A 19,438-nucleotide genomic window follows, 5' to 3' on the forward strand; every position below is an offset into this window, starting at 1 on the left:
AGATGACTGAGGGGGGCAGGGGGGGCTCCCCGCCCCCCGGGGACGGCGCCTCGGGGGCCTTCCCCGCCTCAGGGCCCTTCCCGCCGCCGGGCCCGCTGCCCTGAGGCGCTGCCGGCTCCCCGCCCTTCCCCTATCGGCACTTTCGCCACTCGCCAATGGGCCATTAAAAATCTCATCCCCCCGGGCCGCCGGTCCTCTCCGCCCGCCCTCTGCTTCGCTTCCGGAGCGGGACCGCAGCGTGGTCCGGAGCGGGCGGGGAACGGGGCGTCTCGGCCGCGAGGAATCTGCGGCCGCGGCACCGAAGGAGGCTTTACTTGGCGGTGGCAGCGGCCGGGACAAGATGGCGGCGCTGGGCAAGCAGTGAGTGACGGCGGAGCTGGGGGCCGCGCAGCCGCCGGGCTCCTTGGGCCGGAGGGTCCGACCGACCTCCGCTCCGCGGGGCAGCGGTTGGGGGGCCCTTGGGGCCGGCGGGGCCCTGCTCCGGGCCGGGACGAGCTCTGACAGAACCCCCCCGCCGGGGCCGCAGGAGCCGGGCTCGGCCGGCGTGTGCCTACCGTGTAGCCTTGCCGCCTTGGCCTGCACATAAAGCTGTGTTTATTGAAACCAGACACGCCGCAGCACGGCCGGAAGGCAGCGGAGGCTGCAGCGGTGTTGCCGGGGGGGCAGTTTTCGCTCTTAGGGAGTAGAATCCCCTCAGGATTCCCGCACAAACCGCTGCGCAGTTTCCCCCCCGCCGCGCCGAGCAGCGGCCTGAGGTGGCCGAGGTGCGGCGGCAGCGGCCGGGGCCGCCATTTGCCGCTCGGCTGCCGGCGGCGGGGTCCGAGGGAGCTGTTGGGCGGCGGGGTTGGCGCACGCGGAAGCAAACGGTGCGTCACAGTGATGACGTAGGAGCCACGGCCTTGTGGGACTCTCAGCTGAGCGCTGCGGGCTGCGGCCAACGGTTCCCGCAGTGATGGACTCGGGGAAGGGCAGGTGGGGGGGAATTCCTGATTTGGAGAGCATTACCGAAAACGTAGGAAGTGTTTCTGAGCGCAGAGATGGGCTGTGGCAGCGGAGGGGTTCTCTGTAGTTAATCAACCTCTGCGTGACAGAAGCTGACTCTAAATCTAAGGGCTACAAAGATGCTGAGGGGACTGGAGCATCTCTGCTACGAGGAAAGGCTGTGGGAGCTGGGCTTGTTCAGCCTGGAGAAGGCTGAGAGGGGACCTTATAAATGCTTATAAATATCTGCAGGGTTGGTGTCAGGAGGATGGGGCCAGACTCTGTTCAGTGGTGCCCAGCGACAGGACAAGGGGCAACGGGCACAAACTGAAGCAGAGGAAGTTCCATCTGAACATGAGGAAGAACTTCTTCCCTCTGAGGGTGACGGAGCCCTGGCACAGGCTGCCCAGGGAGGCTGTGGAGTCTCCTTCTCTGGAGATATTCCAGACCCCCCTGGCCGCGGTGCTGTGCAGCCTGCTCTGGGTGACCCTGCTTTTTCAGGGGGTTGGGCTGGGTGACCCACAGAGGTCCCTTCCAACCCCGACCATGCTGTGATTCTGTAAATCTTGTCTTTTGCTGTAGCTGTATCTGTGGGTTCATGCTTTACATTGCCATGCAAAATAGCTGAACTCCTTACTGCCCCAGCAAACATAGTTAGGGAGTAGTGTCTAGTGTAGACTAAGACTAAATCCCTGCAGGTTAAACAGCAGTAATTTCTTCTCCGAGGGAGTTAATAAAAAAAAATCACTTAGCTCTGGACAGGAGGGGTTTGTGGCCTAATTTAGGAAGATCATTACAGCCAGAAACTTTGCATAGAAAAAGCAATAGCTGTAAGAGAAGCTGGCAAGCGTGCGGCAAGGCTGAGTGCGCTGCTGCAAATGCTGCTCAGATTTGTACTCGAGACATGATGCTGATCTTTTGTTTCTAAAGTTGTGAGTGGTAGATTTTTGTTATGATACATGCTATGTGTTTGGTTGTAAGTGATGTTAAAGGTGACTTAATTTTTTTTCCCTAGGTATGGGCTCATTATGCCAAAAAAATTGCCACAGAAAAATCTCGTTTCGAAGAAACTCTCAGTGTTTGCAGATGAGTCAGATGAAGAGGTCAGTTCAACAATTTTCTTCCGAAGTTTGCCCCATATTCTGCAAATTATTTGTTTACAATCCTTAATGCCTGCATCAGCTTATGGCAGTGTCATGAGGATATGTGTCATCATTTTGGATTTGAGCGTGAAATATGGTCTGTGTTTTCTTTAGTGCAAGTTCCATTGAAGTGATGACTTGATTGTCAGTTACTTTCGGGCAACTCTTCCAGAAGCTCATCACATGTGGCAACCTGTTTGCAAGAGTTAATAGTATCTAGCTTGTGAGGAAATTTGTTGGCTGTCACTGGTGAATATGTCTGCAAATAGAAGGACCAGTAGTAATCAACAGTCCTTTGTCAGATATTAACTTGAAAGTGTAGTAGTTAAGTGTATGTTATCCTTTAGCTCATTCCACCCATATTTGATATAACTGATTTCTGATGTTCAGAGTCACTGTAAACAAAAGCAAAGCTGTACAAACCGAAAGTTCTAAAGCAAACAAACAAACAAAAGGCAAGTAATGAGAATTACTTGTAGTTATGGAAGTACTTGCGATGTATTAGATTGAACAAGACAGCTTTTCTACAGTCAAGGGGTTTGTTGATACTCTGTGATGTATGACTGTAAGGCGTGATGTTGATAGTATTCTATAGTCTCCTCTAATTTATTCATTTTTTTTATTATTACCTTCACAATAATTGCTTTCTACCTGCCCCAGTAGAGGGTGCTGTACACTACAAAAATTATGCTTCTGGATGTGATGCTGTGAATATGGGGGGCACCCAAGAACTGGTGTAGTGTATAGGCTGGTTTGGGTACCTTACAGAAACCTAACCTCTAAAACAGAATTTTTGAAGGATTTAAAACCAGTAGCTATATAGTTTATAGGGAAATAATAGAAACTCAGAATTGTGGAGATGAACTCTCCACGTGGAGCTTTCTGGGCGTAATGTTACAATTTACTGGGTTTTAATGATCTGGAATGACTTGTGATAATTTAATCATAATGTCTTTATGTGCATATTTAGTTTTTTCCACAAAACCCAGAAAACAGACTTTATGTGTACCCATAGTACAGAATTTTAACATTTAAGAAGTTGAAATGTAGAATCAGTTGAAATTTAGAAACAGAGCCTGTGTTACAGGAGTGTTCTTACTGCTCTAGAGCTTCACTCAATGTTCCTTCTTTTGTGGGTTGAAAAAAACAATGCTAACAAAGCATCAAATAATCTTTGTCAGTTTCTGACTCATCAAAACATTTCTTTTTAATTTTTTTTTAAATGAACTAGCAGTTGGTATTTTTATGTCACAGAAAGCCTGAATCTAGCAATTCCCAGCCTCTGTGTGCCTGGTTCCATTGCAGAATCCAGAATGCTGCTGTTCAAGGTATCTGAGCTCCCTTTATGAGGGCGTGAAAGGGCTGAGGGCCTTCCTAGTGATACCCACTCAACCCTCAGCATGAAACTGCCTCGGTGCAGCTTATAGGACCTACAGGAAACACAGAGGACAGGAACATGTCTTAAATCCCATCTCTTTCCTCACTTAGCTGCTGTGCTCAGCATGCTCAGGAGGTGCGTAGCTGGCACCGTGGCTCTGTAGAGAGGCTTTCGTTTAAATACAGCTGATGGAGATAGCAGCGCATCCGCTCCTCAAAGGCAGGAGCACTTTCTCTGTCAGTTTGGCATTTGGTGTCTTTCTCTGCATTAAGGGACTGACCCCACATTTTCCAGATCCCACAAACGAGCTTGAATTAATCGGTTGTCACTAAACATTACACGATAGGACTGGGAACCTTCCTGAGTATGGGGCCATTTTTTTTTCACTTCTTACTCTCTTTTAATATCTAAATATTAAAGCAAAATAATGAATGCTAATAATTCTAGTAACGATAGTGTATGATGCTGTCTACTAACTTTTAGCTTAACAGATCAAGTAACCTCTCTTTCAGAAAGGCTGACAGATTCACTATGAGAGTCTGCTATAAAGACTCTTAAAAGTTGTCATGCTCATCAGTATGGTACATACCCAGCGAAAAGTAATAATCTCATAACTGCCTTTATCAAAGAAGATCATTTTTTAAAACAGCAAAATTACTTTATTAGTTTAATAATAATTTCAGAGCTTTTCAAGATAAGGAGCAGCATTTGGGAGGGGTTTCATTTCCTGTCTGCTACCTTATCAGTCAGAACTACATCTCAAATGTCTGGAGATTGTGTATTTTTAACTGAACTCTAATAAAGTTTGTGCTGGGAAAGCTGCACACCTGACTTGGTCTATGATTATATATTAGATACCAAACTTTTGCTCCCTTTTTTTTTAAATGTTACTATGCGTATTTCATTAAGATTTTGCCTGTACCCTTGCTGAAGGAATTTGAAACATTTTTTTTTGCTTTGGGTAAGTACGTTAATGGATGTTAGGTGCTGATGAAGATGAGCTTTGGGTTAGTTCATAAGAAGCAGAACATCTGGGATGCAAATTTTCTTGAAATACAATGTTGACTGAGAAAAAGTAAACCAGGCGATTACAGTTGCTTCTAGCCAATATAGTTCTGAATTATTTGCCTTCATAATGAGGAGTTGTTGCTATCTTGAAAAACTGGGGGGAAGGTTGTTACCCCTAGGAAAGCCTGTTGTAGAGAGCAGATGTTAGAGCAACAAACTATGATATGTTAGTAATAAGTTTCCGTTCTGGCTTACTGCTATTTGTGAGATACCCATTTCCTACAAAAATACTATTCCCTTATTCGTGTGTTGCATTTTCAGAGGTAGCTTGTCAGTATTCCCAGTGCGCTGTTCCATGTTGCGTTTTATCTTTGGAATTTTGTTGAAAATAGCTCTACTGTACAGCAGATACAATCAAGAAACAAAAATATTATCAGAATTACCCAGCATACATTCTTGTATCTTACCAGCCTTTCAAAACTGATTTGTTGTTACAGGATGTAAAGTGTAGCTGAAAAAAAGAACTGTGCATAGACCACAGTAGGTGCTAAATTCAGAAGAGAGATTGTGGAGTCAGTGTGGATAGTTCTGTGAATGTATGGGCTTGACCTGGTGGTGTTTTCAGTGACCATCTAACAGACAAATGGAGTGTTTAAGCAGGCACAGAGGAAGAAACTGAAAACAAGCAGAAAGCTGTATCCTGTTGTAGTCTCAGATTTTTGGTTTTTCTTGCGGATCCTTCCATTCGCTTTGCAACTTTGCAAAGGATGTGGCGATGTAGCATGACTGAAAAAAAGATAGATGAAGTAATGAATATTGATGATGACCAGAGTTTATGCAACAGTTTTCATGCAAAATAAGACTAAGTAGACTAAAGGGGCTCTTAGAAAAGAGATCACTGAGGAGAAGGAAGTGTGGAGCAAGAACTTGAGAGGATGTATGTAAAATCAAGAATGATTCGGAGAAAGTGATTTTGCCATTTCTCGTAATATGAGCAGTAGGGTATATTATGGAATTAACAAGTAACTGGTTTAATCTAAACAAAGGAAATTGTTGTTTTTTTTCTCCACACAATGTATAATTAAGTTGTGGAACTCATTGCCACAGGATATTGTGGCATGGCCAAAAATATAAATGGATTCAGAAATGGATTAATTAAATTAAGGGATGCTCTTGGTGTCAAACAATGCTCCAGGTGCATCCTCCAGTTCAGGAAGTTCCTAAACTCCTGGTTGCTGGAAGCTAGCAGGGAATGCTGAGGAAAGCTAATTTTGTACATGACTTGTTTTTCATGTTCTTTCTCTTGATCTTCTACAAGTAGCCACGGCTTACTGAGATGAATCTGTTGCCTGACTTGACCTCCACCCCCCCTTGCAGGCTTGAGTCTCATGTATGTTTAGTGATCGTGTGCAGGCTGAAGTTGGGTAATACAGGTGTCTATGAGCGCAAGCCCTAGCGATTCACTGCTAGATACATATACATGAGAGTATAAGTAGCTCATTTTAAGATGTTTGGATACCAAGGTGTCACAAATCCCTAGATCTCACAGTCTGAGATTCCTTATCTGATGTGAGAAGAATGAAGTGAGCAGGGTCACATCTCAGCCTTTCAGAGACTTAGTCACGTAGGGCCACAAACTTGGGTCGAGACCCACAGAAACACATGCAGTTATCTACGCTTGAGTTCTCTGCGCTCCCTGTACAGTCAGTAGAGATGCAGGTACTTCTGGGGCACAACTTGTCTCATTCTAGAGTAGACACTTGAAGTCAGTGACATGAATTTTGCTCTCAAAGTGTGTATTTCACAATAAAGTGCTGTTGGACTGTAGCTCAGTATAAATGTCAGCTTTGCATTTTATGAACTGGCTGACTGTCTGTGCTTCTTTCACTTATTGATCAAATAGAGCTCCAAATTATCCTGCTGTTGCTGTTTGGTCAAATATTTTTCTGTGCATCCAGTTAAAACTAGATGGTTGTATTGAGAGATTAAAATCAGACTACGTATAATTTGCTTGACGTCATTGAAGCATTTAATTTCCCTTTAAAATGTATTTCACTTTAAACAAAGGTAATTTATGTGTCTACTGCAGAAGAGCATGTAGAGATTTCCAAAGGGCCATGTTAAAGGGCAAAGCCCTCTCATGAGTCTTTCATAACAGGTTATATTAGGGCAGGAGGGTCTTTTGGTTTTAAAAAAGGAATGGAGTTATATTTTACATTGTGTATCGCTGAGTACCATGTCTGGGGTTTTGGTAGCAACCACAAGTGCTTTTCCTTAGGAGGCAGGCTATGCAGCCAATCTGAGATGCCCCATAAATAATAACTATTATGTCAGAATGTGCTGGTCTCGTACTTCTTGTGGCAGTCAGTGGGGAAAAACAAGTCAGGCATCTCACATATACTTTGAGAGCATCCACTAAAATAGTTGTGACGTTTTTTACAAGATGTTCTCAGCTTCAACTTTAAGATTATAATTTTCTAGAAACTTGCTTCAGCACTGAAAATGATACTAGTCACAGACGAAGACTTGTTTTCTGAGACTTTGCTTAGTATGGTGCTGCACTCTGCTCCAGAAATTGTCATTTATAGCAGCAGTTTAGGAAGAAGTACTTGTGAAAATCCAACATTAGCAACTGGCTTTTTCTCCCAAGAACAAACAAGACGAATAGAAGTTCAGAAGAGTAAATAGAGCCCAAGTATTCTTTAAACTAGGCACCTTCAGGTGGATCGTTTGCTATCCGCCTTTTGGTTTTCTGAAAAGAGCTTTATACAATTCATTGCCTGACATTTGCCCATAGGAAGTTTCTGAATGTGCTGACCATTTCAAGTGAATTCAACAAGACTAGATGTCTCTAGCTGCAGAACAAAGATCCTGTTAATACCTGGAGGAGGAGAAAGACAAGATGGTCTCAACCCTCCTCTGCTCTGTTCGGCTGGCCTGGAAAAGGAGGGCTCGCTGCCTAGCCTAGGTGAGACAGGAGGGAGCAGGAGATGCAGAGGGAAACAGAGGAATTGCAGTTCAGACCTGAGATGTGGGAAGGCAGAGAAGACAGATTTGTAAGAAAATGAAATTTTAGTCATCTCATTTGTGGAATTGTCTTTTTAGGTATTTGCTTTTGAACTTTGAATCGAGCTTTTTGCATAAAGCTGTAAATTGTTTACATGCTCTATCGTGATAGGAATGTAGCTGAGACAAACAAAAAACATTGGTCAATAGTTTGAATGTTCTTCTTTGCCTATGTAGGAGCAAGACATTTTAAAAAGTAACGTACAATGGGTGCTTACCTGCAGGATAAAAATAAGGAGGTAGCTCAAGCACTTAAGAACCTGAAAGAAGTTTATAGAGATAAGAAACAGGAGAGAACAGTGACAAATGTTAGCAGACTGTGGTCATTTATTTTATTACTCTCCCCCCCCTTTTGTTTTAACACTTTCCATTGTGTACAAGCTGGCTTCCATGGTCTCGTAGGGCTGATAGACTCTGGAGTCTCATTTTGAAGAGTTTCTTGATTTGCATGGATTCTATGTAGTTTCGTAGGATAGGGTTAAAACATTTCCTGCTTGCAGAAAATACTAAACTACAAGCTTTGTGCTTTAGAAGAATAGCTTGACTGCAGGGAAAGAGAAAGTATGAGACAGATTGCTGGGCTTATAGGGCCTTTAATAAATGGGCAGTTGATAAGTAAAAACAATACAAAAGAACGGGAAGTTCTCATCTGTCAGAGCTCATAGCACAACAGGAAATTGTCGACCATAAACCATTAGGGAAGGTGTTTGGTTTTGTAAACTTACTGTCATTCTAGACAAACACATGGCAGGTGGACTTCTTTACAATTATATGTACAATAACGAGGATTATATATTACTTCTGTGTTTATTTAATCTTTGTAGATCAACACCTTTATTTCATGTAGGCAAACACAACATTCTAAGCGGTGTTTCAAATATTTTGGTGCAATAAAGCTTCTGTAAATATAACTGCAGAATCTGTTTTGTGATTTACTGAGACCTTGTTTTCTGGCATAACACAGGGGAGATTCCGTACTGTTTAGGTACCTTTCTGTAAAACCAGTGTAAGAGTGTCTGATAAAGGAATCCTTCAGTGATGACCCTTAATATGTCAAGCAGAGAACCATCTTCTGCCCCAAGAGCCAGGAGGAGGTCTAGGTCTTCTGTGTAATGCTGGTGTGTGTTCCACTGCCAGTTTAAAATAGTTGTTTATATTAAGAAATGTATATGGACTCATCTATAGCATGTTTTTAGAAGAAAGCATACAACATAAACATCAAGTGCAGTATTTTAAATATTTCCCAACATTGAGTCATCAATCCTGAAAGCCAGAGGTAAATACTAGATGAGTGAAGCCAGGATTCCTGTAGATTGTTCTAAACTAAATAATCTGCTGTCCACTTCCACCAGTCCACCAGCCAACCAGGTACACAAATAAATAAGACTTATCTCCAATTCTAGTCCAAATAATCAGCAAGCTGCAGTGTACAGGGTGTAGTCCCAGATACCACAGTGGACTCTTTGTGAGCCTGTGGCTGATGCCTGCCAAGCTCAGCTTCCCAGAGCCTGAAGCATGGGCTGCTTCCTTACTGCAGCTGGGTGAGGGAGAGAGGCTGCTTTCTAGTGATGCGCATAACTGAATCAGGGCAGGGTTTTTCTTCCAGGAAGGTGCACATCATGCTTTCCCTTTATTGCTGTAGTTTAACCAGAGAGTTTAACTGTTTGACAGCAGAGGTGGATTTTATCTAAGTCTGTGTGTAGCAGTTAAAGCACCAGAGAAAGTTGGAATATGTGCCCGTTCAAGTTCTCATTTTCAGTTGTCTGTAAGTCCCTCATCTGGAGCTGGCTAGGAAGGAGTATTTTGAATATTCTATGTCTCAGTTTTTTTCTGGTTTTAGTATTACTTATGAAAGTAAGTCCGCGCATGTTTATGGGAATTGAGCAAAGGTCTGAGTATCTAGAATTTAGTGGATGCTGTTATGTGATACCATATGTGCTTCTCCAAATATTGACTGTGTTGCCTTAGCACTTGCTATTGCTGAGTTTAGAATTACTTCGTACTCTGCTGAGATATTACCTTTCTGGCTTTTTTTAAAAGCTACACAGAAGTTTGCAAGTCTTTTTTATTATTTATGGTTTGTGTAGCAGAAAAAAATCCCTTACAGGTGATGACTCTTGTGTACCTGCTAGTTAGTCCCATACAACTTGTGAACTCACTGACAACTTCAGCCATCCTTGCTGCGTGGCAAAGGTCCCAAAGGTACTGCGCTCCTGTGGTCTTCGTGAAAATTGGCAGCTGGGTAAAGGGAGAGACACAGATGAGGATTTGTGATTTTAATCTTTCTCTGTGTTGAGGAGGAGCCGTTGACTGACGGCTCTTCACAGCTGGCTTTTGGTCTCACAGTGTTGCCCACCTGCCAAATCGAGCAGGCGAAGTGTCTGAGGAGGTGATAGGGGAAATAAAGAGACAGAGGGCACAAAGTCACATATGAACGAAACTCCATTAATTCTGCTGCTCATGGCACCACTTGTTCCCCGTTGCTGAAATTAATCGGTGAAAAAATATTTGGACTGGTAACGGTCTGTCATGTAGAAAAGCACTTGGTTTTTTTCCTTGTTGACACATATGTTAAAATTTTAATAGCATAAGAAAGAGGGATCATGACACATTGTATTTTATTTTAAACATCAAATGAATTCAAAAGCCTTCTTGTTCAGGGGATCTGTTTGAATTTACATGGTGCTAATTCTGTTTGCTTTCAGAAGATCTTAGTCCCTGCTGCCAAGCTCCCTGCTAGTTGGTTTCCGTTTTTTAATTTTATTAAGAGCTGATTACACAATCTCTTTGTCTTTTTAAAGAGTGATATAGAGCACATATTAGTCAAAGTTGCAAAACTTGGGAAGCTGCCAAAATGCAAAAGGATTTTTCCTTCCTATTTCTGCTTTTTAAGATTAAGAGGTATTTAATTTCATAAACAAGGGTACGAGTCCTGTCATTTATAGTGAATCTGTCTAGTAAACAGTATTATCTGTTGGTTGAGGGAAGATAGGTATGCAGTTTAGTTCAGCGCTAATTAAAGGACAAAACTAAATTAAGTGCAAAGCTTTCTTTCAAAGACAGTGTGACTAGAAAGCATGTTTTCAGTAGTGGAGATGTTTTTTCTTAGGGAAGATTGGTATTGCTGTTTTCTCACATATTAATCTGGAGAAATTAAACATTAACGTTTGAAGTACGTGCTGTTCAAATCAGTAGTATTCTTACTTCTAAAAATACAGAACTAATGATACAGATGAAACTTGAAATAAGTGCCACATCCTTTTGGATATTTGTTTTTTGCTATGAATACAGTTTTTTCATGTGATTGTCAGTAAGAATGTCTGCTTGTGACTGCTACATTTCTGTTGACATTTACATGCTGGAAGAAGAGTATGTGTCTCAAAAACAGTAAAACGTTTTTGATACGTAAATTGGTAGGAAGGTTCAACTCCAATTTTTGTTGATTTGGGGGGTTTGTTTTCTGTGTTTTGCTTTTTTTTTTTAATGGGAAAACCTGAAAGAATTAGTGTTGGGGAGTGAGTAGATATGTTACAAGCATACTTCTCTTAGGAATTTGTTTCAGTACTGGCTTTAGCTGTCTTTGCTAGATGTTTTGCTTGCTGATATGCTATCTTATTGCACTAGCAGCCTGACCCTTGCTGTAGTGGAGGGGTATGTCTTCTCTACTATTTTTTTGGCAGTGGTTGGAGAAAGGCACTGCAACTAAAGAGTTTTCACAGACCTCCTATGACTCTGAACCTTTCTTGAACAGAGATTGCTTGTTTTGTGAAATGGCATGATATTTTATGCAGCTTTTGAGGTACATACGTCATTGAAATGGTGTTCTTGAATTTATCACAATTTTAATTAAAAAAATTATATATGTGTATGTTGATGTACTGCAGTGATTTACCAATGGAAAACGCTGATTCATTGTGCACTTGTGAATGAACTTCTAGTTTTTCTTGCTTACAGAAAAATTCTATTGAAGTGAGAGACCGATGTGTGCAGTGGGACTATTATATAATTGTTCATTGTAATGGTAGAAAAATAATACAAACTTTGTCAATGTAATTAATTTTATTTCTGCAATGCTTCCTTCTTATAGCCATCTGTTGGTGAAAGTCTTCAGAAAGAAGCATTGAAAAAACAGGCAATGAAACAGGTAATATGCAGTGGGGACTCTTTTCATGCCTATGGCAAATTAGGAAATTGCTGCATCTATTCCATTTTGTTAAATAATTGCAGAAACATGATTGTGCAACCTCAGAGTTAGAATTACACTTTAAAAAAATTCCACATAATGTTATTATTTTGTGCATTGCTCTTTGCAGCACAAGACTTTCTTTAAAACGTGACTTGAAATTCCCAGAGCCTTTAGCAAAGATTTTGTTTCACCTTTCTGAGCAAGAAATTCTTCTGGCTATGATCAGAGTAGCTGAAAAACTGCCCAGTGAGAGCTGCATGAGTGAGGTTTAACACAGAGCTGCTCATAATTTAAAACACAGTAAAATTTCTGTTTAGTCAGTGCAAGCACTTAAATACACAAGATGTTGAAGTTTGTTTTGTGGCATAGAATGCTTTGATATTTTTAGAATTTCTCAAACAGTTTGTTTTGTTTGTAGAATGTAACGTTACGAAGTAGTGGGTTTTTGAATATTTAAATATCTACCAACAGTGAGCCTTTTACTATAATTGAGGAATAAATTATACGGAGGAAACACAAATTTTCCATTTGAAAAAGTTCCAGGCCAATAAAAGACATAGCTAGAAGAAAAAGATGTTTATGCGTCATACATTTAACACATTGCTGTTTTTTGATGGAGGTAATATGTGCTTGAAGGAAGCTTGTATGGTTGCCGCTCAGCATTCCTCTTCTGTTGTCAGGAGATCTGATCTAAGGGCTCCCCTAGTAGTTGTTTTTTGCTAATAGGGCTTTTAAAAACTGACCAGTTTCACAGTTCTTACTTCCAACACGTGACTGTACAAACAGAAGATAGAACTGTGAAATATGGAATCATGTCCTGAGTTCTGTTGGTACCTATTTATTATTTGAGGCTTTGGAAGGGGGATAAACCATAGATGAAAACAGACAGTGAAATTTATTAATATGTTGTGTTTATTTAAAAAATGAATTATGTCATTTGATGGAACAGTTTGCTCATTAAGAAGTTTACAGTCTTGTTCTGGCTGTTGTACTTTGCTTCCTGTATTTCCTTGAACTGCAAATACTGGTGATGATTTGGTTGTTTGTCTTCTCAATCCTGGCATATACAGTGCAAGAACTTAGTAGACTTTAATTTACACTCAATGTTCTAATCGATAGGCTTGTACTATAGATCTGTTCAAATTACAATATAGGAATAAAATGTTTGAAACTGGTAAAAATTTCATGCTTAACATTTTGGTATCTTTTCTTCTCCTCCCACCTTTTTTCCTTTTAGACCAAATTGGAGATTCAGAAGGCTTTGGAGGAAGATGCTACAGTGTACGAATATGACAGTATTTATGATGAAATGCAACAGAAGAAGAAAGAAGTCAATGCCAGAGTGTTATCCGGAAAAGATGACAAGAAGGTCGATACCTGAAAATGTGTGCTGTCTGTCTTATCTCTGTATGCTTGGAATAACGCTGATTGCTTAACTGTTAAGCTTTCCCAAATGCATTTTCTCATGGGGCATACAAGTGTTGTGCTCAAATCCTGTTATAGAAGGTAGTAATTTACAAGAATTTTGGCAAAACTGTTAGTTCATCAGGTACTTCAGAGTCCTGATCCGGTGGAATTCTGGAGGGCGGCAGACTACTACTTTCCCACCCAATTTCTGATGTACCTATAGCATATCTTTCCATGTATTTCTGAAGAGAATGCTACAAGGGGATAGTAGGATTAGAGGCAGTGGGCCCTGCAACAGTACTACTTCTGATAATAAGGACTCTATCGTTACTAAACCAATGAACGTATGTCATTCGTCCTCACTCGCTAGTGTGCTTACTGGAGGACTGTCCGAAGACTAAAGTAATTAACTTTCATTGTTGAAATGTGAGCCAATTTCCACAGCCCAATGCCTGGTTTCAAAGCATTGCTGAGTTATCCTGACAACTGATATTTTCATTGTGACTTTTTCTGTTTCATTTGAAAACTCTTGTCAGCTTATGTGGGTATAAAAGGAAGCTTCCCACTCCCATGCAGGAATAGAAAGGCAAGACTATTACAAGGCAGGAGACAGAGGGGTGAGCAGTGAAATAACATTTAATTTCACTCAGAGCAAAAATCATCTTAGTCAGAGATGGGCTGAATGTTTTGATGGAATACAGCAACCTCTTTTGTTATTGGGAAGCATGCCATGTTAGTGATCTAAAAGGAATGACAGTTTATTTCAGATAGCTATCAAACTGTGAGAATATGTTAGACTAGCTTCTGTCATTTTTTTTCCACTATCAACTTTCTTCAGTATCTCCATCAATGCCACTTTGTGTTTTCTCAGCCACCTCAATTGCCTCTCAGCATGATACCTTTTTTCCTTCCTATTTTAGCCCAGGTACATCCAAAATATTATCAAAGCAGCTGAGATTAGAAAGAAGGAGCAAGAAAAAAGAATGGAAAGAAAAATTCAGAAAGAGCGTGAAATGGAAGGAGGAGAGTTTGCTCACAAAGAGGCTTTTGTGACTTCAGCCTATAAGAAGAAGCTGCAAGAAAGGGCTGAGGAAGAGGAAAGAGAAAGAAGACAGGCAGCTCTCGAGGGTAAGATTCACATTGAAAAAAGTCCCCTTAAAAAGAAGTGTGGCCTTGTACATGATTTTCAGCATTGTCATCTGGTCCCTCTGTGAGGCTTGAGATAATTATTTAGGACCAGATAGCAGATACTGAATCAGATCCCACTTTATCTCTTGTTTTCCTTTGTACATGTTACTAAAGGAACAGAGGAAGCTCCTCTGGTGGCGTGGCATTACTATTTGGGGCGCTACTTTTAATTTCTGAGGAAGGATCGGTTGTTGCAGGAAGACTCGTAAGCCTGGGGTACAATCATGCTTACACTTCTTACTTCAGACTTTCTGTGCAGTGTCCCAGGAGTAGCTGTGAAAAATAGAATGTAGGGGCATAAGATAAATCAGGCTGGAGTGGACCTCTGAAGGTCGTCTGTTCTGGCCACCTGCTCAAAGCATGGCCTGTTATGAGGTCAGATCAGGTTACTAGGAGCTTTTTCCACTCTGAGTTTGAAAACCTCTAGGACAGAGATTGCAGTCTTGGTGGTGTCTTTACCAAGTGTGGGTTGTGTCTGATGAGTATTTGTGGCACAGTAAATCCAACCTTACTTTCTTTCTCTTAGCGTACTTGGATGTGACCAAACAGAAGGATCTCAGTGGATTTTACAGACATCTTTTAAACCAGACGGTAGGGGAAGAAGAGATGCCTCAATGCAGCTTCCGTGAAGCCAGGTAGGATGTGATTCCAGAAGGCTTTTAGATATATAAACCAGCTTCTGACTGTGATTCCAGATTCACTGGAACACTGAGAATTAGAGAGAGAGTACTAAAACACTGGTAGGGTAAGCTGATTACTTTATACAGCTGATTAACTGAATTATTTGGAAAATGTCTAATGATGATCAGTGGTATAGACTGTAAGACAAACAAGCAGGAGAGGGGTGCTGTTTTAAAAGTATCAAGAGGGCAGTCATACTTGTAATACTGCTTGGTATTATTCTAACCTATATTTACTTTGATTTACATAATATTTGGCAGTCTGCATTGTTACATCTTTTGAATCATGAGGGAGACAAAAGGTAATATAATGAGCATAGCGGTAAGTCATAGGAAATGATGTTGTGATATGAATTTCTAGAAAAGAATGTGAGTCTCTAACTTGGTACTTATTCCACTTTTACAGGTTCATAAATAAATTAATTGAGTGTTGATGCAGTGGTAAAAGGAAATTAATCAAATATATAGGAAATCCAGTGGGACTATTTTAAAGTCTAAATATATGTACATTCCAAAGTAAAGTAAGGAGATAGGCTGAATTATTTATGTAGTTGAGATGGTGAAATTCTGTCTTGTGGGTAAATATGGTGAAGGGGATGTGTTTCTTCTGTGCAATAACTGATCATTTGAAACAATTAATTCAGGCTAAATATCACCTGAGTTAGGCTGTAAACCTGGATGTCACTAGTTAAATGTTTGCCATCAGAAAGAAAACATAGCTTTCATCAAGAGATCTTCCAGGTCTGAGACTGGATTATTAGAAAGTAAATTCTTAGCTTAAATGAAGAATGTGATTGCAGTGAAGTTACTCAGCAATCTGAAATAAGGGAATTCTCAATTATATCCTTAGTATAAGGATATGCCATCTTACTGGGAATAAATAAATTCATAAGTAGCGTGAAAGAAATAGGAAGTTAGAATTACTGACTGGAAGAAAAACAGAACAGGTTCCTGAATTTCAGCAGAAGATGGGAAATTTGAGGCCACAGTTTTGTAATTTGAGACTTAAAATATTATACCTGTGTGTTTGGGATAACATCCTGTCTCAGGCTTTCACCAAGGAGAAATACCTGCTTGGTTTCAGTGCTGCACAAAGATTGCTACTGAGGTGGTTAAATGAATTTTGCATTTTGTGGTTTCCTCTTTTTACTGATGAAATCTAAGTTACTCAGTGCATCTCTTTATAAAAACAGTAGCAGTAGTGGTCAGCTCACTTGGTTGTCCATTTGCTTTAATAGTTCTTCTTTCAGAGCGTCTTCAGGAAGATGTAGGTTTGTACTGTGTAGACATAATTTGAAATGATGGTTTCTTAATCTTGCAAATTAAGGAAATGTTCCTTTTGTGAGTTGTATGTAAAATTAATTCAAGGGAAAACAAGTAGTACTGTAGATGGTGCTCCCAGCAAAGCTTTCAAATAAGCTCAGGTGTATATTTTAATTTTATTCTTTCTTATGGTGGTACAATAAGATACGGAGAGAAAACGGCTCGATTTTTAGATCTCAGAATTTGCATCACTTACCACTAAAGTTATCCACCTTTGACTTGTAATTTTAGTTAATTGGATGACTAAATAAGATATCAAACTTTTCAGCATAATTTTTAGTCATTATTCATAGACTAACCATGCTTTCAAGCATGCATCAAACTTTCAATCTAACTAGATGGTGTGCTGATCCTTAAGAATTTACCACAGAAAGTTACTGTAGCTCTGTGATTAAAAAGAAGAGACGTGGCTTTTGTGAGTAAACGTGTGTTTCCTTATCAGTCAGAAAAGAATGACAAAGCCTCACCTTTCTGTCTGTGGCCCAGATTGGTCCTCCATGGGTCAGGTTTTTGTATTTAAGAATCTATGACTTGTTAAAAGATACTCATTTCTGTCTGGCTACAAGGGCGAGATCTTCAGAAATACTGGACTGAAAAAAGCTACTCCTGCTACTAATGGAAGCTATGTTCCTGCCTCTGTCAACGAAACATACAGCCTACTACTTCTCTTCTAATTATTTTGTGTGAATAGAGGAGTAAACATGTAGGAAAAAAAGTGCAGCTTACACAAGAATACAAATCTATGTCTTTTTCCTGAGACGGAGGCTACAGATACTTAGCCATAGTCATTCTTTTAGATTCGCGTTCACCAGTGAACCAGATTCATGTACTGAACAGAAATCCTTTGCACTGGATTCCTGGAACCTGAGCCACCGATAAATTTGCTTGCTTAGACTTTTCAGCAGCATCTTTTGCTTAAGTCCTAAACGGAAGTCAGTTGGTTTTGTAGAAAAGTCTGAGATTTCAGGCTGTGTAATGTTGTTTTTTCTTTTTTAACATAAAAAATGTAGGATAAAGGAAGACAAATCTGACAGTTGTTATGATGAATCCAACCAAAGGAAGAAATGCCCACATGAAGGACAAAGGCTGAAGCCCTCCGCTAAGAAAGAGAGTAATCCAGACACTGATACCGACTTAGGAACTGATAGTAGTGATGATGGTAAGAGACACAAAAATAGTAAAGTAAATTTGAAAAAGAAGAAAAGGAGAGAGAGCTCTGTGAGCAGTGAAGAGGAGGCTAAACGTCACAAGAGCCAGAGGCATTCCAGGTCACCCAGTTCATCCAGTGTGGAGGAAGAGCTGCACACAAAAGCCCAAACAAATCATCTTGCAAAGAGAGGAGAGAGCAGACCAAGCAGAAGGGGAAATGATGAACTATACAGGGAAAAAGATTATGAGAGAAGTAGGACCCATGAAACGGATCACCAAAGGGAAAAGGAAGAGCGCCATAGATATGGGGATCACTCTAATAAAGATACCTACAGAAGGAGAGAAGAGCAAGATGATAAACAAAGGGGGAAGGAAAGAAAAGAGAGGGAGGGACATGGCCGAGAATGGAGGAAAGCAAAGGAGAGAGAAGAGAAGGGCTCAGAAAAGGAACGAGAGAAAGAAAGAATAAGAAATGGTAAAGACAGATATAATGACAGAGAGAAGGAGAGAGGGGAGAAATGCAGAGAAAAGGAAGATCATATGAAGGAGAGGAGAGAAAAATATGGTAGTGATGAAAAGAAATACAGAGAGAGGAGGGAAAGTACTCCTACATCTTTAGAAAAAGAGGGAGAGGCTAATTTGGAAAATGAGAGAAAGGGAAAAGAGAGACAAGTGGATGAGAAGGGAGGATCCAGCTCTGGAATTTCATCTGAGCAGAAACGTAAAGCTGGAGAAGAAGGGGAGAAAGAGGAGAAAGACCAAGCACAGGAACCGTCTGAGAGCATGAGCAAATTTGCCAAACGGAGCAATGAAGAGACAGTCATGTCAGCAAGGGACCGCTATCTGGCAAGGCAAATGGCGCGTGTCAGTGCTAAATGTTACATAGAGAAGGAAGAGGATTAATGTCCCTGTGGTAGACAAAACCACTCGGTCTCTCAACCAAGAGGAAAAGCTGCTGCTGCATGGACTCTTGTGCAGAAGTAAAAATGTATCCTAGCTATTTATTCCTGGCTTTTATTGAAGAAATTGTGTGTGCCACCATAGAACAACTTTTGAAATGGATTAATGGATCACTTGGTACACACTCTTGGACTGTTTATACAGTTGCAATATTACATTTGGCTGACTCCGTCCACCCTGACCTTCAGTACTCTATCCTTCGTACTTGAAGATCCTGGGACAGACCTAGGAGTGTTAAACAACGCAAGGTGAGAATACGTTCTCCTGGCAGCCCCTGCTCCTTTCACCAGCTGAAACAGCACGCTCTGCTGAAACAAAGGTGTTCTCAGGCCTTAGCAGGAGTCAGTGTTGCCCACTGTTGCTCTCAGAAATGAGAAGCAGACCTGTAGGAGTGGGAAGAAAGCAAGACAAACAGCCTGAATAATAATTTAGGAGATTTCTGTACGTAGCATGGTGTTTTGTATGCTAAATGCATATTGATATAAGAATTTTGTATTTATATGTGGGCTTTGATTTTGGGGACCTGATGTACAGAAACATTTAAATAAAGTATAAGATACATACTGGATCTAATGCTTGGGTCTTTTTTTAGTGCTTGTATTATTTTACTGCATCTCTTTTGTGTGAAATAAGGTAGATGAGTCTTTAGTTCTGTAATACTGAGGTATTACAGTCATATCTGCTTGTTCTACTAAAGGTAATATTTTAGGTCTGTCAATCTCTCTGTTCTAAGGTTCATAATTCAGAATAAAGTTATCTCCAAATTAGAACTTGGTAAGTAGGATGTGTGACAGTAGTTGTATTTTTTAGAATACATTTTAACACTTTTCACAGTGGTTTCTTTCGCTTTGTTTTGTAGTAAATTTATCACTTTTATGCTACAGTAAAGGTGAACTAATATAAAAAAAATATTTTGAGATAGGTGCTTCTCTAATATTTTGTTCAGCAGACTTAGTAAGGAGACAAAATG

The 19,438-nt window shown here is 40.6% G+C and overlaps 1 protein-coding gene across 2 annotated transcripts; it reads left to right on the top strand.

The window, feature by feature from the left end:
* Positions 1 to 187: 187 nt before the first annotated feature.
* Positions 188 to 19,124, top strand: NSRP1 (nuclear speckle splicing regulatory protein 1). 2 transcript variants are annotated; one of them, XM_075440047.1, is made up of 7 exons: positions 188 to 360; positions 1,997 to 2,084; positions 11,663 to 11,719; positions 12,999 to 13,130; positions 14,089 to 14,296; positions 14,883 to 14,991; positions 17,370 to 19,124. In XM_075440047.1, exons 1-7 carry the CDS (start codon positions 341 to 343, stop codon positions 18,409 to 18,411), a joined length of 1,656 nt encoding a protein of 551 aa, XP_075296162.1. In that variant the 5' UTR covers positions 188 to 340; the 3' UTR covers positions 18,412 to 19,124. The 2 variants fall into 2 exon arrangements, with proteins under 2 accessions (XP_075296162.1, XP_009930353.1); XM_009932051.2 differs by lacking the exon at positions 188 to 360 and adding an exon at positions 874 to 972.
* The last annotated feature ends 314 nt before the right edge of the window (positions 19,125 to 19,438 follow it).

Source organism: Opisthocomus hoazin, chromosome 20, assembly GCF_030867145.1.
Source record: "Opisthocomus hoazin isolate bOpiHoa1 chromosome 20, bOpiHoa1.hap1, whole genome shotgun sequence".
In the NCBI taxonomy this organism is placed as follows: domain Eukaryota; kingdom Metazoa; phylum Chordata; class Aves; order Opisthocomiformes; family Opisthocomidae; genus Opisthocomus; species Opisthocomus hoazin.